The sequence below is a fragment of the Nothoprocta perdicaria genome, unplaced genomic scaffold, assembly GCF_003342845.1.
Source record: "Nothoprocta perdicaria isolate Ctin4 unplaced genomic scaffold, notPer1 scaffold_253, whole genome shotgun sequence".
In the NCBI taxonomy this organism is placed as follows: domain Eukaryota; kingdom Metazoa; phylum Chordata; class Aves; order Tinamiformes; family Tinamidae; genus Nothoprocta; species Nothoprocta perdicaria.
Genome location: NW_020455481.1, coordinates 540,029 through 559,785, shown reverse-complemented (window position 1 = coordinate 559,785; position 19,757 = coordinate 540,029). Strand labels below are relative to the sequence as shown.

The 19,757-nt window shown below is 43.9% G+C and overlaps 1 protein-coding gene across 1 annotated transcript in view; it reads right to left on the bottom strand.

The window, feature by feature from the left end:
* BICD1 (BICD cargo adaptor 1) overlaps positions 1-16,083 on the bottom strand; it is a 167,048-nt gene extending 150,965 nt beyond the window's left edge. The window contains exon 1 of the mRNA XM_026040336.1: positions 15,871-16,083. Coding sequence (XP_025896121.1) covers positions 15,871-16,083 — 213 coding nt within the window. The remainder of the gene's footprint in view (positions 1-15,870) is intronic.
* Between the last annotated feature and the right edge of the window lie 3,674 nt (positions 16,084-19,757).

Below are 19,757 nucleotides of genomic sequence, written 5' to 3'. Positions count from 1 at the left end.
ACCACTTWGCCCCAGCAAAATGCAGACAATATTGAATGGAAAAAGGGTGGTTATTTTCACAAATTAATTCACTCCTATATTTTAGATTTGTTTATTTTTCCGAAGGTGGAAATTGATGAAGAATAACTCATGCRGTTTAATATTACAAAGAGCAAACTCCTCCATAAAAGTAGCTTTCTCAATAGCAACTTACAAATAAAAAATAAATAAGCACCAAGAAGAGTAATGCTCCTCTTACAAAYGCAATATGCAACATTTCTAGAACAAAAGAAGGAAACAAAAACCAAACTACAGACTGCACTGCCAGAGCACTGGTTCATTATTAACTCAGAAGTCAGCACATTGCCCACCAATGCTTGGGTCCTGCCACCGAAATCCTCCCATCAAAATACCCTACAGTTCTGGGAATATTGTCATGACAGTTGTGTGATTTAACACTACAAAGAACCAAAATCTTTACTAGTAATAATTCTCTTGATTTCAGGAAAGGTGCAGCAGCAGAGAATTCAGATCATAATTCACACAGTGTTGTCATCAAGTCCACTATTTTTATAAAAAATAAATGAACAAAATACCTACTGTACTTGACTATATGTAGCTTATAGAGTAGTGAAATCATATATATTCTATATTGGTACTAATGTCTTTGACTGGAGGCSAGATCTGGTCACCAGAGTGATTCTGGTCATGGAAGGATTAGGACAACAAAATCGTTGTATAATTACTGTGCTTACCTGAGTGGAAATGGGATGGGAGGGAAAAAGGTTAGAATAAATGACCACATTTTAGAAATGACTAACTTCTTCATTAGCAACTCACTTCTTCATTAGTTCGCTCAAGTTGTGCTTACATTGCTTGCTGAGAAACCAATATAAAACTCTGAATCACAACAYGACATTCTCAGTCATGCTCATCTTCACTGACATGTTACCAGCTGTCAGCTTCCTGAGAAAAAGCCAGGCTTATACTCACTGGAGGACTTAAAAAAAAAAATTTTTTAAAAAGCATTAATAATTTGTAGGATTTTGGAATRCAGTTTGGATACTTAACTTTCAAGGGAGGGGCCACTAATACCTTTCCGGGAAATGTCCTGACAAAGGCTACAAAGGAGGCTGTGGAAGAGCCTCCTCAAGGCCTGTGTGTCCCAGTTCCCCTCAGAAACGGGGAAGATGACAGACAGAGGAGCCCTCAGACTGTTGATGGGCCCTGAGGACAGGAAGACTGATGTTAGACTACTTCTTGTTGTAGCATCATTCAGCAGCTCATCTAGACAGCAGCCCGTGGGACAGATGGCTCCGACWCCGCTGTGAAGGGGATGAGGAATGGCTGTTGAAGGCCTGTGACCTGCCAAAGCAACCAAATGCTTCAGCCTGCCTTCAGGCCCAAGCTGCTGCACGGGTGGACAGAGGGATTCAGGGTCACCACTACCGTAAATCTGGAAAGAAGAGCCAACTCCTGCAGCTCCAGCAGATGGATCACCCCGAGTGGTGCAAAGTCAGTACTTAACACAGCTAAATCCACAGGGTGATACCGGCTGCTCCTGGGAGTGAAACAGATGCAGAGCAATAGAGGATCTGTGGTTTGCTTTGCCTCATTTTACTGCTTCTGCCCTTGGAAGGAATGGTGATCGCTGAAGCCCACTCTTACTGAGAGTGGGCTTTAATCAAAGGAGGGTGCATTGTATAACAGCTCAATGCCGTAGCAAAACAAACACAAACCAGTGAGCCATTAGGTAATGTAGTTTAAAGAATTTCCATCACTGCCAACATAAACAACGCTAAAGATTCGTGACAGCTGCTGGTGTTTTCATTACCGCTTTGATTTCTCCAAGTTCAAAAGCACATTCTAGCGATGCAACTGGCAGAAGGAAATTATTTCTAACAGTCTCTCCACAGAAGGGACCGTTATTATTATTAATTACTCATATTGCCACGGAACTTAATTGCCCCAACCAAGAATAGAGCCKCACTGTATTATTACATTCAACCCAGACAGATGGGCAAGCACAGGCCTTGCCCCACAGACCTCGCTGCCTGCAGATTCTCCATCCAAGTTCCCCATTAACTCTTGCCAGCTCTGCCAGGAGCCTGAACTGGTGCTCAAAGGACCCTCTGAGGTTTGGGCCAGCGTGAGCTCCAAAGGAAACGGCAAAAGTCTTGCCTTGCAGGGTTAAATGGACACTTGTYCCGTGCTGCTGTTGCAGAGGGCATGCCACGCTCGAGACCCAACGCAGTGAACAGCGTCATTTCACTTTTTCACACACAGCAGAACGAATACTGGACACGTTGTGGTGGAGCTAGAGGAGGCCACATGGTGCTCGTGCATGAGGAGAGGCATGAGGCACTCTTTAGAGGGAGAGGGGGCTGGATTTGCAGTGAACATTTAAGCTTTTAAGAAAGGGGGAAAAAATGAAATCTTCTAGAGATTCTAGAGATTAGCAAATGCTGATGTGAAAATCTTAAGTCATAGCAGGGAAGAGTCATGTCTTGTAAAGGAAGCAGTGGGAAGGAGTGGGAAGACTGTTACAAATACTGGAATGGCAGCCAGAAAATGGTCAACTGCCAGAGGCAGCAAGGGCAAAGCAGAAGCTAGAGGTGGCAGAAGAGAAATGGCAACTAGGAAAGTGAGAGAGGGGATGAGATCACTGGAGTACATGGCAGAAGGACCATAAAAGGCTGGCAAGGTGAAGAGGGCAATTCTACAGGAGGTAGAGATACAGGTSGGAAGTTATAGAAAGTCTTTAATGGAAAGGACTTCACCCCTGAAACATGGCCAAATAATGAATTTAGAAACCAAAGAGGCTTCCATAATTTTTTCATTGTCATTTTTCATCAAGTTTTGATTGTGTTATGGTAGCAAAACAATGATTRAAACCATTCCTAACTAGCCTCACTGGTCTCACCATTATCAGAGAGTGCTRTTGCCAAAGTACATGCTGGTCAGTGAACACTGAGGAACTTCACATCTGGTGAGCAGAGGCCAACTGATTGTTTYATCTTTTTGGTAGATTGGCTTTTTAATACAGCGAGATCTTTCAAAGATATATTGATGGACCAGAGCGGAGAAAATCTACACTTCCTTCATGATTTAACAAGAGATTTCCAATGAAATTATAGTTGAGCAACTTATCTCTCCTTCTGGACTCTCAGTCCTCATCTGCAAATTCCCCTTATTATTCCTTACGGCCAAATCCCTGACAATGCTGTCTGTTTCCATTGTAAAATCTCTGAGTTTGTATTATTTATATGCTTGAAAGTCATTGGGCTTGGCATCTGGGAATCCCCAGGTACTATTCTCACGCAGTTGGGAACAATTTATGCTATCCTGCTGAGAACCAGTTGGCAAAAGAGAAGCTCATGAAATGAGCAGGATTCTGATTTTTCACAATGTTTCAGCTTTACAGAGAGCGGTCTGTGTTCTTTCACAGTGTATAAAACAATTCCACATGTTTAGCAATAAAGCTACTTCTTTTAAAGTATAGATTCCTTTGCCTTGATGTATATTCTCCTTACCATTATATGCATTTTGTCCCTTTCCCCCGTCAGATGTGTCCCATCAGTGGTTAATCTCCTGGTTTTCATTGCACAATAGGCTCTTCCTACTCAAGACCCCAACCAACATCAAGCACTGCTTCGGCTAGATGCACTGCCCMTCGCTGGTGGCAGCCAAGGTCGTGCTGACTCACTCTCCTTGGCTTTTCCCCTGCCTCCATCGCCAGTGCTCCGGTAAGTGCTTGACTGTTCTTAGCGCTGTCACTTGCAAAGCTGCAATTCCCTTCTCTACAGACAGCACAAAGCATTGAATTGCAGGCTCCTAAAAATTTCGCTTATCAGATTTCTGACTCCTTTTCAGTCAGCTGATTACTTTCTACCTAAAGAACAAATAAAACACTTGAAATAGAGGCTTCTTGCTCTACACCAGACAATAATCYTAAAGAAAGAGCTGAGTTGCAGCAGCAAATAGGAGAAGAATCTCTGCCACAGGTTTGGGGGGGAGAAATTGGGTTCCCCTTTTCCAAACCTACTTCTGCAGAGTGGAATAATTAATATATTAGTTTCTCACAATAAGCTGATCCTTGAGTAATGGGAAGACAGTCACAAATGTCTACATGCAGAGTAGGAACTCCTCATGAGTTATGGGTCTCTAACAGATGTTCTTAGCAGATGAGAAGCCAGAGGCCCCCTTTTGAGAAGAATCTTGAAAACAGGAAACTTTACAGAACAAAAGCATATAAAACCAGTTATTTAACTACTAAATCTTCTTGTTATTTAACTACTAAATCTTCTTGTTATACACAAAGAAAGGATTGTTTATACTCAAACAAGGCTTGAATAGTCAATTTAGATTCTTTGCATCAAACTGCTAGAAAAGCAAATTCAGCAACAATAAAACATAGGAATGACTCTGAATGTATGTAATCTTAGCCCAATGAATGGAACATGAAGTACTTTTCRAACACCAAGTGCCAAACCTATACTCAAGCTGTCAAGGTGTCGTTTCATTTYCTCATCGTGGGTATATTGTTCCACACTTCTAGAACTAAAAATATAGAAAATGCTTAAGATCACAAATCATGAAGCAATATTGATTACAACAAAAAAAGTTTATAGATGTCAGCCTAAATCTGTACCCTGAAATCTACAAATAGTCACTCAACTAAATATGTGCAATTTTAAAGTATGTGAGCAAAAGGAAGTCATGTAAGTCCCCAAATGAGGTTACTCAAGACTGCTTATTAAAACAAAACAAAACAAAAAAAAAAAAAAAAAAAAAAAAAAAAACCAAACAAAAAGCTTTTCATGAGACAACTAAAATAAAGATTATAAAGATTTAGGACATGAACTTTCAAGTGTCAGAATCTGATAATTCAATTGTATAACTTCAACAGGAACCTTATTTTAGGATCTAATTTAAAGCATCATTATAACTTCAATTTCTACAAATTGGGAAAAATGCTATTTCTCCATTGCATTACTCCAGATATGCTCCTATTTTTACACAGCTGAGCTCATGTTAAATGAAGGTTTTGTTATTATCATATCGCAACCATCAGTCCCTAGCTGTCAGGAAAAAAAAAAAAAAAATTACCTAATGCCCGAGAAATGGAATTACCTAATGACAAAGTACTGAACTCCTAACAGTTGCCATTTGCTTCCAACTTCCATATTAGTATAAGKAGGTTCCTCTTACACACAGTAATATAATCACACTTTAACATCACAAAGGAGTCTTGGTGACCATCTCCTTAAATCTGACTTTAAAAATAGTCTGTAAGGACCTAGATTTATAACTAAGGTTTACAGATTATAAGTAATTGATCTTCTGTATATTTCAGCTCACTGCAGATATCAGAATAAATGTGTTGGCTGAAAGCTCTTTCCTTAAAGTTTCTGCTTTTATTTTTTTTTATTTACCTTACTTGTCCCCATTTGCAGCATGCCAAGTGTATACACACGGTCAGTTATTGAAGTTCAYGCGAGTTACTCATTTAATCCATTTAGCTGCAATAATCATACGACATGTTTGAGACTTGGAAATTATGCTTATTTTAGTTCATCTTCCATTGAAGAGAAGAAGGCTGAATCCTCAAGCTTATAACATTTTATCATTTGCATCTTGATGACAGTGCTGTTTTTCAGCAGGTGATGGGCACAAACTCAACAATTAAACCACTGWTAACTGACATTTTCCATATCAATTGATAATTTTTTCACCATTGGTAATTTTACCCTTGACTTACCCACGCAGCTGGGACTTAAATGAAAATCTTCAAATCCTACCTACTATAAACAACCTTGAGGCACACTCCTACATCTAGGATAAATTGTTAGAGACAGCTTTATTCACACAAAATGCTTAAATAAAAGCTTTCCTCTCCATCCATAGGTGAAAATTACATTAAGCTGTCAAATAAAGTATGAACACAAATATGCCCATTACCTGGACTTAGACTAACATACTTGTGATTCCTGGGCACATGCCTAGTGCACATGTGCAAACTCTTAATGCACTGTATAAAATCTATGATGTATTTTGTATATGAGAAAAGCTTTTCCCACYCAATTAAAAGATAAATATATATACATATAAAAGTCTTTATTAAAACAAGAAACTATAAAACTACAAGCTATAGAAAATACCTTTTAATAACATGTGAATCATAGATTCAAATGGGCAATAATTGTAAAGTATCCTGGATTACGCATAAAATTAGAAATCACACAGTTTAACCCAATGGTGAACTCTGCATGCATCCTCAGACGTAATTCTCTAGCTCTCTTAGGCTGTGAGTGCCAAAGGTTGGAAAATACAGGGCCAGGACTCTGCAGGTTTGGCATCCTGCATCTTGCCATGCGGATGTGGGAAGTAGACAGTACTCCAGGCCAGTGAGTAAAACTAAATTCGAATAAATGCTGTGCTCACGCCTGGCCAATAGCCAAACTTTTACAAATGAATTATTTCACTAAGCCACCTATTCCCTTTGCCTGACCTCATAACTGACCCAAATCCCTACCTTCATTCCTAGAGGTTTGCCAGTTTTYAGATACTCCTCGCTGAGCTTTAATAAGAACTGCCTTTTTCTCCTCTCASTATTCAAAATAGAAGTTACAGTGGCAACTGTTAACAAGTTCCAGCTTCCCTCCATGGATGTGCCCAGCAGTCGGGGATGACRAGCAGCATTTCACAGCTTGTTCTCATCACACTGGCATTTAAATCTATACAGAGTAACTAGGGAAGCCAATGCAAGGTTTTTTTGCACTGATAAACTTCCCAGCATGCATAAATGCATGTCATTATCCTGATAACTGTGTGTCACCTGCAATCGAGGTGTACAAAAAATAAGCAGAGACCAAAAAGAATAAGAAGGAAAAACGCGGTTTAAAAATTTAGCTGAAATATCCCCACAATTGACTGACTGAAGTAAGAGGGGACCACCCTGTGGTATCTGGGATGTCTTTAATTCTGCAGGATGATAGTGTTGTGCATACTGCTGCTAGCACTACTTGCTGCATATACATGGGCTTAACACAGATCCAGAGCACAGAGGCAAACTGAGTGTGATTCACAGGAAAAGGGAAGTGCATGGCATGACCGTGCGGCTGAGGGACTCCAGGCCTGGCTCAGATCACAAGGACTTGACTGCACCATTTAACCGCATTACGCATGTTTCCCTACTGGGGGAGGTCAAACAGGTAAACAGCCCCTGAAACAGAGCGATAAAATCCTCCTGTTCACAGAAAACATTATTTTTTTTGCAAAACTTCATGAAAAGGTATCTCCTTGTGCAGGGCTGAGCCAATCCAATTTTAAAACTCCCTTAAAAGATGATCTTTCTAAGGCGGATCAGAATGGTGTGGCTGCTGCAAAGCACAGCTGACAAATCCTCTGCTGTTCCCTTTGCAGCCCTTGTTAAAACCGCATTACGAAGAATTTCCGTGATCCCCCGTCACTGCACTATCCAGGCACTGCATAGAAGGTCTAGTCTGTCCTAAATGGCCAGATTTTTTTTTTTTTTTTAAACTTGCAGACAATGACAAAGAGGATCTCTAATATAAGATATTCAGCTTATGAAGTGGCAAGCCAACACTAATTGAGATGTAGGGCAGAAACTGGCAAAAAGGAAGATAAAAGAGTGCATACATCCTCATGGATAGGAGAGGAGTGCTGTACAAGAATGAGATGCAGAGAATGAGATGCTGCAGACAGAGAGGAAGGAACCACAAGAGACAGGCAGAAAACGGGAATGGGCCAAATTCAGTCTTGTGAAAGCCTTTCGATATTTAAATAGACTTCACAGGCCTGTCCCAAAACCATAGATTTAGGACAAAGTTCTTTGCTTTTCTTTTTAGCTATTATGTTTTATTAGCTCTGATAGTGAAAGAAATTCGGAAACCCAAATATTAGAATCCTGAGATGATTTTTAATCTTACCCTCCACAGGGAGGCTAGGTTCCTATTAAAGCACTAATCCACAGTCCAGCTTAATTTCTAACTTTTCCCTTCAGTCTGAGACACCTCCCCTTGCTGAGGTGCATTTTTCACCTTGTGAATAGTTCTAACTATTTCCATCTCTGGCTGCTCTGTGCTCACAAACCATTTTCACAGTACAGTATGAAGGAATTGCTCTATTTGATGCATAGTCATCTGCTGCAAGTGATGCAAGCACTCCTGGACAAGGGGACAAACAGACATTAATGTCTTTACATAACATACCAGTTCCTTTAAATTAGGAATATACCTTCTCCTTCTCCATGAAGCATAGTGTTCTTGGCTTCACGTGGAAAAGAAGAAAGAGGAAAATGGAAATTATGACACAAATATGACAGCACAATAAAAATGAATGTTTGCTTTTTATGCTCTGCCATCTAAAGCCATCTAAAAGAAGAAAGGTATCATGCAGGGCTATAATGAGTTAAACAGCATTACATCAACTATCAGACACGTATGGAAGGAAAATACTGAGCAAAAAACAACTTTGAAATAGAGACCTACAATGCAACAGAGCTGCGAGGGATGCATCAAAAATCAAAAACAAGTGGCAAGTCAGATTTTATTCCCATTGTCCATAAAAGAAACCAGTGTACAAACATGCCAGAAGATGAGGTCCTGCAAAAGGACCATGTTTGAGTTTGTTCCAAAAAAATGAGARGTTGTTCAAGAAGAAAAGCACTTTTTTTTTTCCTAGAGGCCCTCAATACAGAAGAAAATAAATGTATAATGATATTGCATGTTTTTTTCTCCCAGAGCCATTTGCATAAAACAGGATCATGAGCAAAAGCTTGCATAAAATGCAAGATTCGGTCTATGCTTCTGACTTTGAGAATCCTTCTTATTTTACCTTGATGAATGTTCATAAATTATGCTAAATCTTATTTTCCTCCACCAGAGTTTTGCACCCAGGTGCACTTTCAACAAAGCCTGGGGGGTTGGTTTTACTGCTATTGTACATACTACCTGCAGCATGCACCACATCCTAGAAGACAAAATGCAACAACACAGTACCAAAGGGAAGGAAATATATTTCATATAAAGGAAGATGAAAAGAGGGTAGCTAATTAATTTTTTAATCCAATTCAAAAGGCCTAATTCCAAACAGATGCAGACCTTTAGATTAAAATCTGTTCAGTGAACCATTCCCTTTTACATTCTCRTATCTTAAACAGGAAGTACTTCACAATAATAATGTTTGGTCACCCATTAACACTTCAATTGGTCATTTTAGATTTGATCCTAATCCAAAATTTATAGCAAGTCTATGGAAAATTATCTTTTCCCTATATTAAATCCAGTTGCAGCTCCTAGTTATCTCAGAGGAGTCCAACACAGGTGATCGGTTCAACCAGAACCCCTCAGATTAAAGAGGGATTTCATAGAAGATTTCTTAGGAGGAAGAGTGAAAGGAAATAATTTAACTAAGGAGTGAAAAGAAACTGATCTCTATTTAGATTTAGTTTAGGAGGATGTGAACCCCAGTTGCTAAAGGATGGCCAACTCTAGGCTCTACCTACAGCCCATATTTCCCCCAAGATGCTCAAGATACTCTCAGGTGGCTAGGTTTTCTGTAGGCTAATGCACAGCATCCATTTCCCTTTAGGGAAAGACGTCTTGCCATAACGTGATGAGTGTCTCCTGTACCAAAGGTATCTGTTTAAGCAGTTCATGCCCTTCCCGGGCTCTCCTTCCTCTCCTCACGCTGACCTTTCAGCAATGCAGCCTGTGGGAAGCACACTGCGAACCAGATCGCATGCCAGACCGGGTTATGGATAGTACGCTCCCGCCTCGGTTATTTTTATCCGAGGTCAGCTCTCTACCCTGGCACAGCAGGAAGAACAACAGGAATGGCAAAGGGAGCTGCAGGCTGGTCTTGCAGGGAGAGAAGCACATCAGCCTACACCCTGTGTGTCTCTAGGTCCATGCAAGCTCAATGATCTGCAGAAGAAAGTGAARCTGCAGCATGAAGTGAGGCCATGGCCCTGCTACCGAAGGCTGTTTCTAGGCCACGTGCAGCTCTGAGATGGGTAACTCTCAGCAAGGTGCTACCAGAGTTSAGCTACTGGCAGCACCGGTAGCTCCGGTGCTACCAGAATTCAGCTACACGGTTCAGCGAGTGCTCTAGGGACCCTGCCGGTACCAGTCSGTGTCCCTTGCTGTCCAACTCCTGCTCAAAGCAGTGGCAGCTCTGAGCTCAGACCTGGTTGCTCAGGGTTTTATCCACCTGCAGCTTGAAATCCTCCCTAAAAGGAGACTGCAGCACCCCTCTGGTCAAGCTCTTCCACTGTCACGCTGAACTCATGGTGAAACAGGTCTTCCTTAAAGCCACAAACCTAGCCTGTGTCAAATTAGGCCCCTTGTCCTCCCACCATGCACTGCTGGGACCAGCCCAGCTCTCCCTTCTCAATAACTTCCTTGTAGGTGCAGGCAAGCAGCTGCTAGGTCCTCCCAATGCRTCCTCTCCTACAGACCAAACAAGCTCAGTTCTCTCAATCGCTCCTCACAGGGCAAGTTCTTCACCTGCAGACCGTCTTGGTGGCCCTCGGCCAAAAACAGGCCAGTCTGTCCATGTCTTTCTTGTACTGGGAGCCTAGAACTGGATGCAGTAATCTAGCCATGGTTTAAGAAGTGCCGGTTTTAGGGCATAATCACTTCTCTCAACCTACTGGCTCTGCTCCTGTCAATACCTACCAGTATGCTGTTAACCCTTTGCTGCCGGAGCTCACTGCTGATCAGCCTGCTGCCCACCAGGATCCCCAAATCCTTTTCCACAAAGTTGCTCCGCAGCCAGTCAGCCCCCAGCCCATAAGTWTTCTAAGCTGCTCCTTAATTTTGTTAAGGCAGTCCTTATAAGCACAGCTCCTAAAACAAACTGCTCAGAGCATCTTCAGATTTTATTGTTGCAAACCTCTGCTTATGAAGGAAAGCACAGAGAAATGAAGAACTGGAGGGTTGGTCACTCTTTCACAATTAAGGCTATTCTGGATCCATCTGCCTCTAGATTATGGCTTTATCACTGACGTTTTTCAGTCCTTAAATACTGTCTTCCACGCTCTTCTTTTCACAGGTAATCAGTTCCTATATTGCCCTGGGCCTGTGCCTGGGCTTAACCAGGCACACTGAAAGGGAACAGGGTAAAATGCCTTCCATGAGCAGCACGTGTCTTAGAGACCAAGACTGGCTGGGCTGCTGGGGAGACAGCCCTGCAGGGCGTGCCTGACTCCTGCTCCAGCAGGCCCACAGCCTCATCACCCTTTCTCGGTCCTCATCTCTGAGCTGGATGGTAGGCAATGCTGCTTCTCTGAGTGACACAACATGAATATCCACCAAGAGCCAAGTGCTGGGGCCAGGATGAGGTGCTGAAAATGTTCAGCCTCATCTGGCCCAAGCTCACAAATCCTGTCACCAAAAGGAGGTGAAAACACATACTGATATGGCAGCAGTTCACAGCTCTCAAGAATTATGTATTTGGGACACATTCCTCTCTGGGGAATATTCAAAAAATCTCTTTGAGAATGCATGTGCCACTTCACACTTTCCTGAGCATTCTGTGCTGCAGACAGTTGTGTAAAGCAACTTCCCATTTAGCAAGCCTGTATTTGGGATAGGGTGTCTCCAGCCTTCCACGCTCTTTTTGGACCCAGGCAGGTCCCACCAAGCATACACTTCAAAGATGGAAGAGGCAGGACACTGCTGCAGTGATTCCAGCAGCAGGCATGTATGCAAGAGGAGGAAACTACAAATGTACAACTTCAGAGAGCTGTGGGGAGCCAGAGGGGCTGACAATAGGTCAGAAGGGTGGGGAGCTGGATTTTGAGTGACCTAGATCAAAGCAACACAGGGAAGAGCAGAACAGAAAAGAAGCTACTGCACAGAACTTCACTTGAGCTTTATTCCTCAAAATAACTTTTTTTTTTTGTCAGAAACCAAGAAGTATTTGTGAGAGTCCCTTTACTAAACTAAGCACTTCATTGATACAACATCTCCACAAGCAAAAGAAACATTAATTTTCCACCTGGCAAGGATAGGGTTGTTCATCAATATTTCCAACAATTGGATTCCAAGTACAATTGGATTTAAAATAAAAGAAATATAAAGGAAATCTTCAATCTGAAAATCAGGTCTCCAGGTCTACGTGCAATCCAGAAGAATCTGTCCCCATAGAATGTACTACACAAAAGCCGAGAAGCCAAGTGAGAAATTGCTTGAATTAGTCAGTTGGAGAAGGAGCCAAGGAGATCACTTCATCATCAGCCGCTATGTTCATGATCTGATTCTCAAAAATAAAGATAAATCTGCCTACCTGGGATTGCCAACCCATAATGTCTGGCAGGAGCTTGTCACCAAAGCTGCCTCAGCCTTCTTCACATATTTTTATGACTGGAGGTGAATGATATTTCTCCCCTCTAAAACCATGACATGCTACCCCTCCACAGGAACTCGTCAACATGAGGCTATTTTTATACTTCATTAGAAGAAGGAAATCTAGAACAAATATTATCCTTACAGAAAATGCAATGTCAGACCACAATACTAAGACCACTGGAAAATGGTTTCTATAAAAGTGCTGGTAATTAAATTCCCATCTCAGTAAGACAATGGAAACAGGCTACCCCTACATGTAATGCTAATAGCGATGAGTCTTATTGACTGCCTTCCTATTCACTGCAGACCAAAAGGTACATGAGCTAAGGCAACTTTCTGAACAGAGGTCCCACGGGGTAAAATTCCTCTGGTTTGAGATGTAATTGCATGAGGCACAGACACATTATTTACAGAATCAAATTTTTTTTTATATATATAATGAAAAATAACAGTTTTAAAGCAATAATGTTCTGTTTGTAACTCTATTCCTACAGTCCTATCTACCATGAGGACTATCGCTACTCCCTTTTGCAGCACCAAAAGCAAAAAAATTTTGCTTAAAAAATTAACCCCACAGAATAGACAATCTCACATTCCTACTAGTCAGTCCAGTTTTTGAAAACATAAGGTTGAAGTTGACAGGTGCCTCAAGTCTTTCCTGGACAGCTACTACGTGTAATTACTGTTCTGTTTGGAAGACAGAAGCCCATACTAGGTCACTGGTTAAAATGTCAAGGTTTTTGTAATGTAGATCAATCTCATATCCAAAACATCAAAGTCTCAGTTTAAAGTAGAGAAAATTTAATTTAAAGCACAAGAAACACCATAGGTTACTAAAACAATTCGTATTGCATGGCAGATGGCACATATTCTATGCACAAGCACTAATATTTAATGCAATGTACTGCAACTTGCTATTCCTTCTACATAATAGGCTTACCTGCCCATCTCACTGACCAACAAGGGTCAGCTACAGTACAGCTGAGCCTCTGCATTGCAATCCAGATTTGATGTTCACGGGGGTTTTGAATTGCCACGGTGCACAGGATAAGGTATCAGATGCTAGATCACTAAGCCATCTGCTGAGCAATGAGCACAGTGAGTTCCTAACAGCAAAGCATCAGAATGTAACAGTGAACTAGCTCAGAAATGAAGGCTAGTCTTAATACAAACACAGGTGAGATTCAACTCCTAGCAATTAATCTGTGCAAAGAAGGTGCATGCGGAGAGGTAATAATCCTGAGCATAATCCCACCCACACACTCTCGCCTGCTGCTCCTTATGAATGGATAAACTACTCATGCCACTACAAACCTAAGGCCTAAATTTTACTCCATCATGACTTCCGAATGGGTACAGAGAGCAGCACAGATGTTCACTGACAAACTAGGGGTTTTCCCAAATCCTAGSTTTTTAGCCATGGTGTTTTGCTATCCAGGTTTGCAGTCCACCCGAGAAGCACATAGCCCACAGCCCAGAACATGCCCTGCAGTGCCTGCTGGAGAGGACACACAGAGACCATGCTGGAGACACAGACCTGCTGGAGGGACCCTCAATGAAACAGCTGCTCTGGGCTTACACTGCCACTTTTTCTGAAAGCTTTCCCCACTCCAAAGCCTTAACCCCCAAATTACCACCATGCAGCTTGCCCCAGCCACCTSGGACTAAATTCTACCTAGATAGTGTCGTGAGAGGCACCATTTGCTCACTTTTCACMATTATGCATCTGCTTTATGTGTAAGGAATGGAAGTGTTCATGGATAAAAATCATAAAATAGATCACAGTTACAAGAAAGGATATGATCAAATTCTCCCTCGAAGAGCCGCACGGGCCATGAAAATCAGTGCAGCTTTCCCAGTAAAGATGGGAAAAGAGAAAAAAAAATCTCCTCACAGACTACACAGGGATGGAGACATCCCAGCCATAACTATGGAGCATTCTGGAATTGAGAGCCCTGGGCCTGAACTGGAAACCAGAGTGGCTGCACTGTTGCCTGGAGTTGGACAAGCCACARGATTTTCCTCTTCCTCTCCCCATGGCTGTGGCTGGCACAGCGGGAAGGGATGGCCTCACGGGACTCAATCTGGGCTGTGAAGCATGCAGTCCCATTGACTTCAAGGGACACAGACAGGAAGAAAATTTGTGCCCATCTTTGATTCCCGTTAATTATGCTGCCTAATCCCTCTAGTTTAATAATTTGAACTCAATTCCTCATGCTATCCATTGTAGGGGCATGCACATGCATATGTTCTCCCTACTTACAGACCAGTCCTCTTTTGCACATTATGATGTGATAAGCCCTCTCTGCCTTTTGTTTTTTTTTTTAATGGAAATTGCACGGCACAATTCTCTCTTGATTCTTGCCCTCTATTACTGCTGGCTCATTTCAAACCGCACTGCCCTCATGCCAGTGCAAGCTGAATGTCCCCAGCCCTGCACCTGTGATTAGGGGTGTCAGAAACCTGGAGCCTACTGCACAGTCTAAACAGGGAGTGGGGAGGCAGATATCAAGTTGATCAATAGGGCTTTTTTTAAATGAAAATTAGCTCTCTTYCTCATTCAAAAAATAAAATAAACGTCATCTGGTCACTGAACCAAGTCTATGGCAAAACACATTTACCTGCAGCTAAATTAAATCTTTATCTTTACAATAAATATTTTTAAAAGTCCCTCAATGCTAGTATTCTAAAGAATAGATTTATATATAATTTAAGTTTAAGTATTAAGTGACTTCCTTCAGTCTAGAACATGCGCATGATTTCTGACTCCATAGAATTTCTGCAGATTATACACAGCAATATAATGTTGTAGTCAAAACAAGAAGACATCTTTAAATTTTTGGAAAACATCTGTTTTCATCCTTTACCATCTCTTTGCCAAATATGTAGCAGTTTACACTGTGATGTAGTGTAGAAAAAATACTATAAAATGGGGAGACAGGAAGAGTACTGCACCTATGTGTACACACATGCCTTCCATAGGTCGTGCATACRTGCACTGTATCCATTGCAAGTTACTTCCCTTCATGATGAGCATAGGCTCAGTGATGATATTCCAGGGTCACGTTTTAGCCAAAAGGTTGGGTTTGCTCTTTTTGTGTTAGRAAAGCTCGTTTAAAAGCTAATTCCCAAACACCTCTAAGATCGATTTTTATTTTTTTCCCCCCTTTTTAACGTTTCAGCATGACGCAGAAGTTGCATTTCCAGCCGCTGGGGTGACCTCAGGACTACGCCACGGGCGGCTGTTCCGCTGCCTGACTAGCACAACAAAACAGCTCTATAAATAACTCCCGGAGGAGCTGCCTCTCCTTCCATGCGTGCCCAAGGATCCCGTGCGCAGCCCGCATTCCCGGGCACATCCCACCCGCGCGCACGCTCGCGCGCCGGGCTCGCCGCGCTCCCGCGGCCGCGCTGCTCCATCCCCCGCGCAGCGCCCCGGGCACCCGCAGCAGCGCCCGGGGGCTGCAGGGGAGCCCCGCGCGCCCCCCGGGCCCACCCCAAAGCGGCCGCTCACCTCCTTGAGCTGCTCGAGCTCCTGCTTGAGGCCGTCATACTCCGCCTCGAGCTCGTCGTACTGCTGCTTGAGCGTGAGCTTCTCCTCCAGCACCACGAGCCCGTACTCGGCCGCCTGGATCTTCTCGTGCGTCGTCTCGGAGAGCTCGCGGGTGAGGCGCTCGATCTCGCTCTTGTAGTGCTCGGCGCCCGGCAGCACCTCCTCCGCAGCCATCGCCGCGCCGAGCCGCGCCGCGCCGAGCCGAGCCGCGCAGCGCCGCGCGCACCGGGGCGGACCGGGGGCGGCGCCGCCCCGCGCAGCGCAGCGCAGCGCCGCGCAGCGCAGCCCGCCGCAATGGGCGCTGCGCGGCCCCGCCGCGGCGCCGGCCCCGCAGGCTGCGGCTGCGGCGGGCGCGGAGCGGAGCGCAGCGGCGCGGAGCGGGCGATGCTGCCTCTGCCGGGCACCTCCGCCCCCCGGCGCGCCGCCGGGCCCTCCCTCCTCCCCCCCCTCCCTCCCTCCCTCCYTCCCTGCCTCCTTCCCTCTGACGGGGTCCTGAGGGCTCCGCTAATTGACAGCGGGGTGGGGGGCACGAGGGGAAATACTAAAGCGCACACGTGCCCCGCATGATGGAGGCTCCCCACGCGATGGGGGCGCCCCGCGAGATGCTCCCCCGCGCGCCGCAGCTCGCGACCCACGCTGCTGCACACTCGCCGCGCAGCAGCCTGATCCCTGTGCCTTGCCCTGTGCCTTCCCCGTGCGCGGTGCAGCGCGCTCCTTGGCAGCGGGGCAGCCGTGGCGCAGCCTGGGCACCGCCGGGTTTTCCGAGCGTGTTGCAGCGAGGCCCGCGGCGCTGGCGCTGCCGTTAAAAATAGCAGCGGAGACGCAGCGAGCGAGCTGCAGGGGCGGGCGCGCGGCCTGGAGCGCTCACCTGCCAGCCCAGCAAGCTGCAAAGGAACAAGCGGCTGCCCCTCTCCCTGTCCCCAGGGAATACCCACGGGCTCGGGCCCCAGGGAATGCCCGCGGGCAGGGAACCCGCGTGTGGGACAGCCCCCGGAGCTGTGCATTAAGCCAAGGCCGCATTCCCGTGACTGTTAATGCAAGAGCTCTGCGCTGATGAGGCTGCAGTGTGAAGGCGATGCCCGTCAGGCGCGGTCACAGCGTTGTTTTGTGTCGTGTTAAGCAGTGAACCTGGTGCATAGACTGTGTCCCTTTCGTGCTGGCTGCAGGAAGGCAGGTGATTCTTGTCCAGCATAGAACTGGAGTGGTGCAGACGGGCAGTAACTCATCTTGTGCAGGGTCTGAAAGCTGAGGCATCAAACTAGGGGCTGTGTGCACTGAGCTGGAGGCGSGAGGCCGTGCTGGAGCAAGGTCTTAACGTGCCGGTGTCACAGGTTTGGTACTAGGCACCTGGACCCCAAATTGCCTCTTTCTTCCAACGCGGCTTGGAAACAAAGCCCTAATCAAWGCAATACTGACTGAGTTTTGCCATAAATACTAATAGAATTAAGTTTTCACTCTTGGCAAGCATCTTTTTAAGAATACTAACCAAACTGGGTCTTTGCACTATAATGTTTAACAATTGGGATATCATTTTCAGGAAAAAGAAGACTTTAAAAAAAGAAGGTGCTACATGCAGAGAATGGATATCGCTGTGCACCACATTGGAAATCAAAGACATGATCTCCTCTTTTTGCTGATTTGTTAGGCAGTTTCAGGCAAGTCCCATGATTTTTCTACCTCACCCGCCCCATCTTTTAAGAGGTAATAACATTTAGAGAGCTCAATAAGGTGTTCTGAGATCTGCAAGTAAAAGCATAGACACGAATCATGCAATATATGCCTATAACACACACTCCAAATATAYATGCACGTATAGCTCTAACACATCATTGTAATCTAGACTCCACACAAACATTACTTCTTGTTGCTGGAAGATAGAAAGAGGATGAGCACGCAGCCAAGCGCTCTGTTAGATGTTCTGTTAGCAGAAGAGTTTTTGCAGCTTCTAGGAAGTGCTCTGTCTTCTTCAGCTTTCCACCCAGACCACTGTGAAAGCMAGTCTTCTGTGAACAGCCATTCAAGAACGGATTGGAAAACAGTTTAAGACCAGTATTGAAAATGAGCAGGTGTTTCAAGGACGATGTGGAAAGTCTCTAAAGCAACTGGTTTCTTATACGTGATCTAGCCTGGGTGTAACTCCACTTCATCCTTTGGTTGATAATCTCACTCCTAACCCAAGGGCAGCCTCACCACATGTCTGAACATCTGTGCCTTAGTGARGAAATCCAGCTCATTAAAATGCAGCCTTTTCCTGCAATACTTCACACAGACACTTAGAAGAATCTCCCTTTTTAAACGGGGGAGGAGGAATGAACTCCAGCTCTGCAGACTGTGCAGAAGTTCACAGTAACTATGGGAAAGTTATCCTAAACTGGAAGTCCTGTAGCTATGTCACACTGAATGTGCTTGTGATTTGCCATCATTACCACTTTTTTTTCCCCTATGCCTTATATACACATCCAGTATAAAATCTGGCTCTTTTGCTGAGATTCATCCTGACTACCTTTCAATAACTCATTTTAGAAGTCTACTATTTTAGACGCCTACCTTACAGTGAAGCAAATCATGCCTTTGCAGTGACCTGGAGTTAGGGGAACCAGCTCAGTCATGGATGTCTAGGTCCAGACTTCTCTGTTTAATGAAATGAACCCCACCTATTGTACCTWTATACCATTTCTCTGAGCTTGAAACTGAATCCCATACTCTATTTTCCCCAAACTAACTGTATTTTAATGGACTTCTAAGGTCTCCGATAAAGCTCAAGAGTATTCAAGCCCCTTTCACAAGTATAGGGATCTCTGATTCACCTCGTKGCTGACTCTGGGAATATGAGAAAGGTTGGATGAGCCTACGAATGCTGTAACATATTAGTCATAGAAAACGACATTATTAAAGAAGGGAGTATTGTAGCATAACCCAAAAGTAGCCTTTCCCTAGCGAATGTCTCTAGGACCATACTTATTAGTGCATATAATCCAAACCAATGACATGGCTATTTTAAATAATTTCATTCTACAAATATCCATCATCTGGTTGAAGCCCTGCAGTGCTCTTTGGTTTTATGCCTTTCCGAGCTCAAAACCCATGTTTCCATCTTATTAAAAGTTAGTATATCATACTGCATTGCTATTCCTCCTTCTTTTTTCCTTGTTGTTTTTCTTGCACATGAATATTTCAAAACAGTTTATCATCAYTTAGCGACATTTAAAACACCCCTGTAAAGCAAACCTTGTTACAATTGCATCCATTTTATGAACAGAAATTGCCATTTGAATTCCTGGTGTGTGACCCACCTAGACTCTAAACTGAGAATACCAGGTTCCAGTACCAAAAAATGCTGTTCCAATTACACATTTTTTTGATACAAGCAGATATTCAACAACAKGCAAGAAGCTGTAGTTCCTATCTTGCTCAGGATGATGCTATCAACATTCTCAAACATTTAAGAGGTATTTAATGGTCTATATGAAACAAACTGCTGGTTCTACATATCACAGATATGTACAGATATAGATATGTAGATGTAGATATCACAGATATTTCTATTCTCATAGAAAATGCATCTGTAAACCCATCCATCACTGGGTCGCTGAATCACTGCACCCACAGGGGACACAGAAATCACTTTGAGTCCCTTTATATGGAGCATCTCACACAGGTCCRGAGCCCAAATCCAACAACTGCTCATTAGTAGTGTCTGTGAGGATGAGGGGCATGAGGACCAATCTGTCCCTGCTAGTAGCAATGGGATTGATTTCCTGAAAGCAAAAGAGAGAGAGAAAGCAGAAGAGGGAAGCGAGTGCAGGGACTGTGCTGCATCGGTTTGGGAAATAAACAAGTAGCTGTCA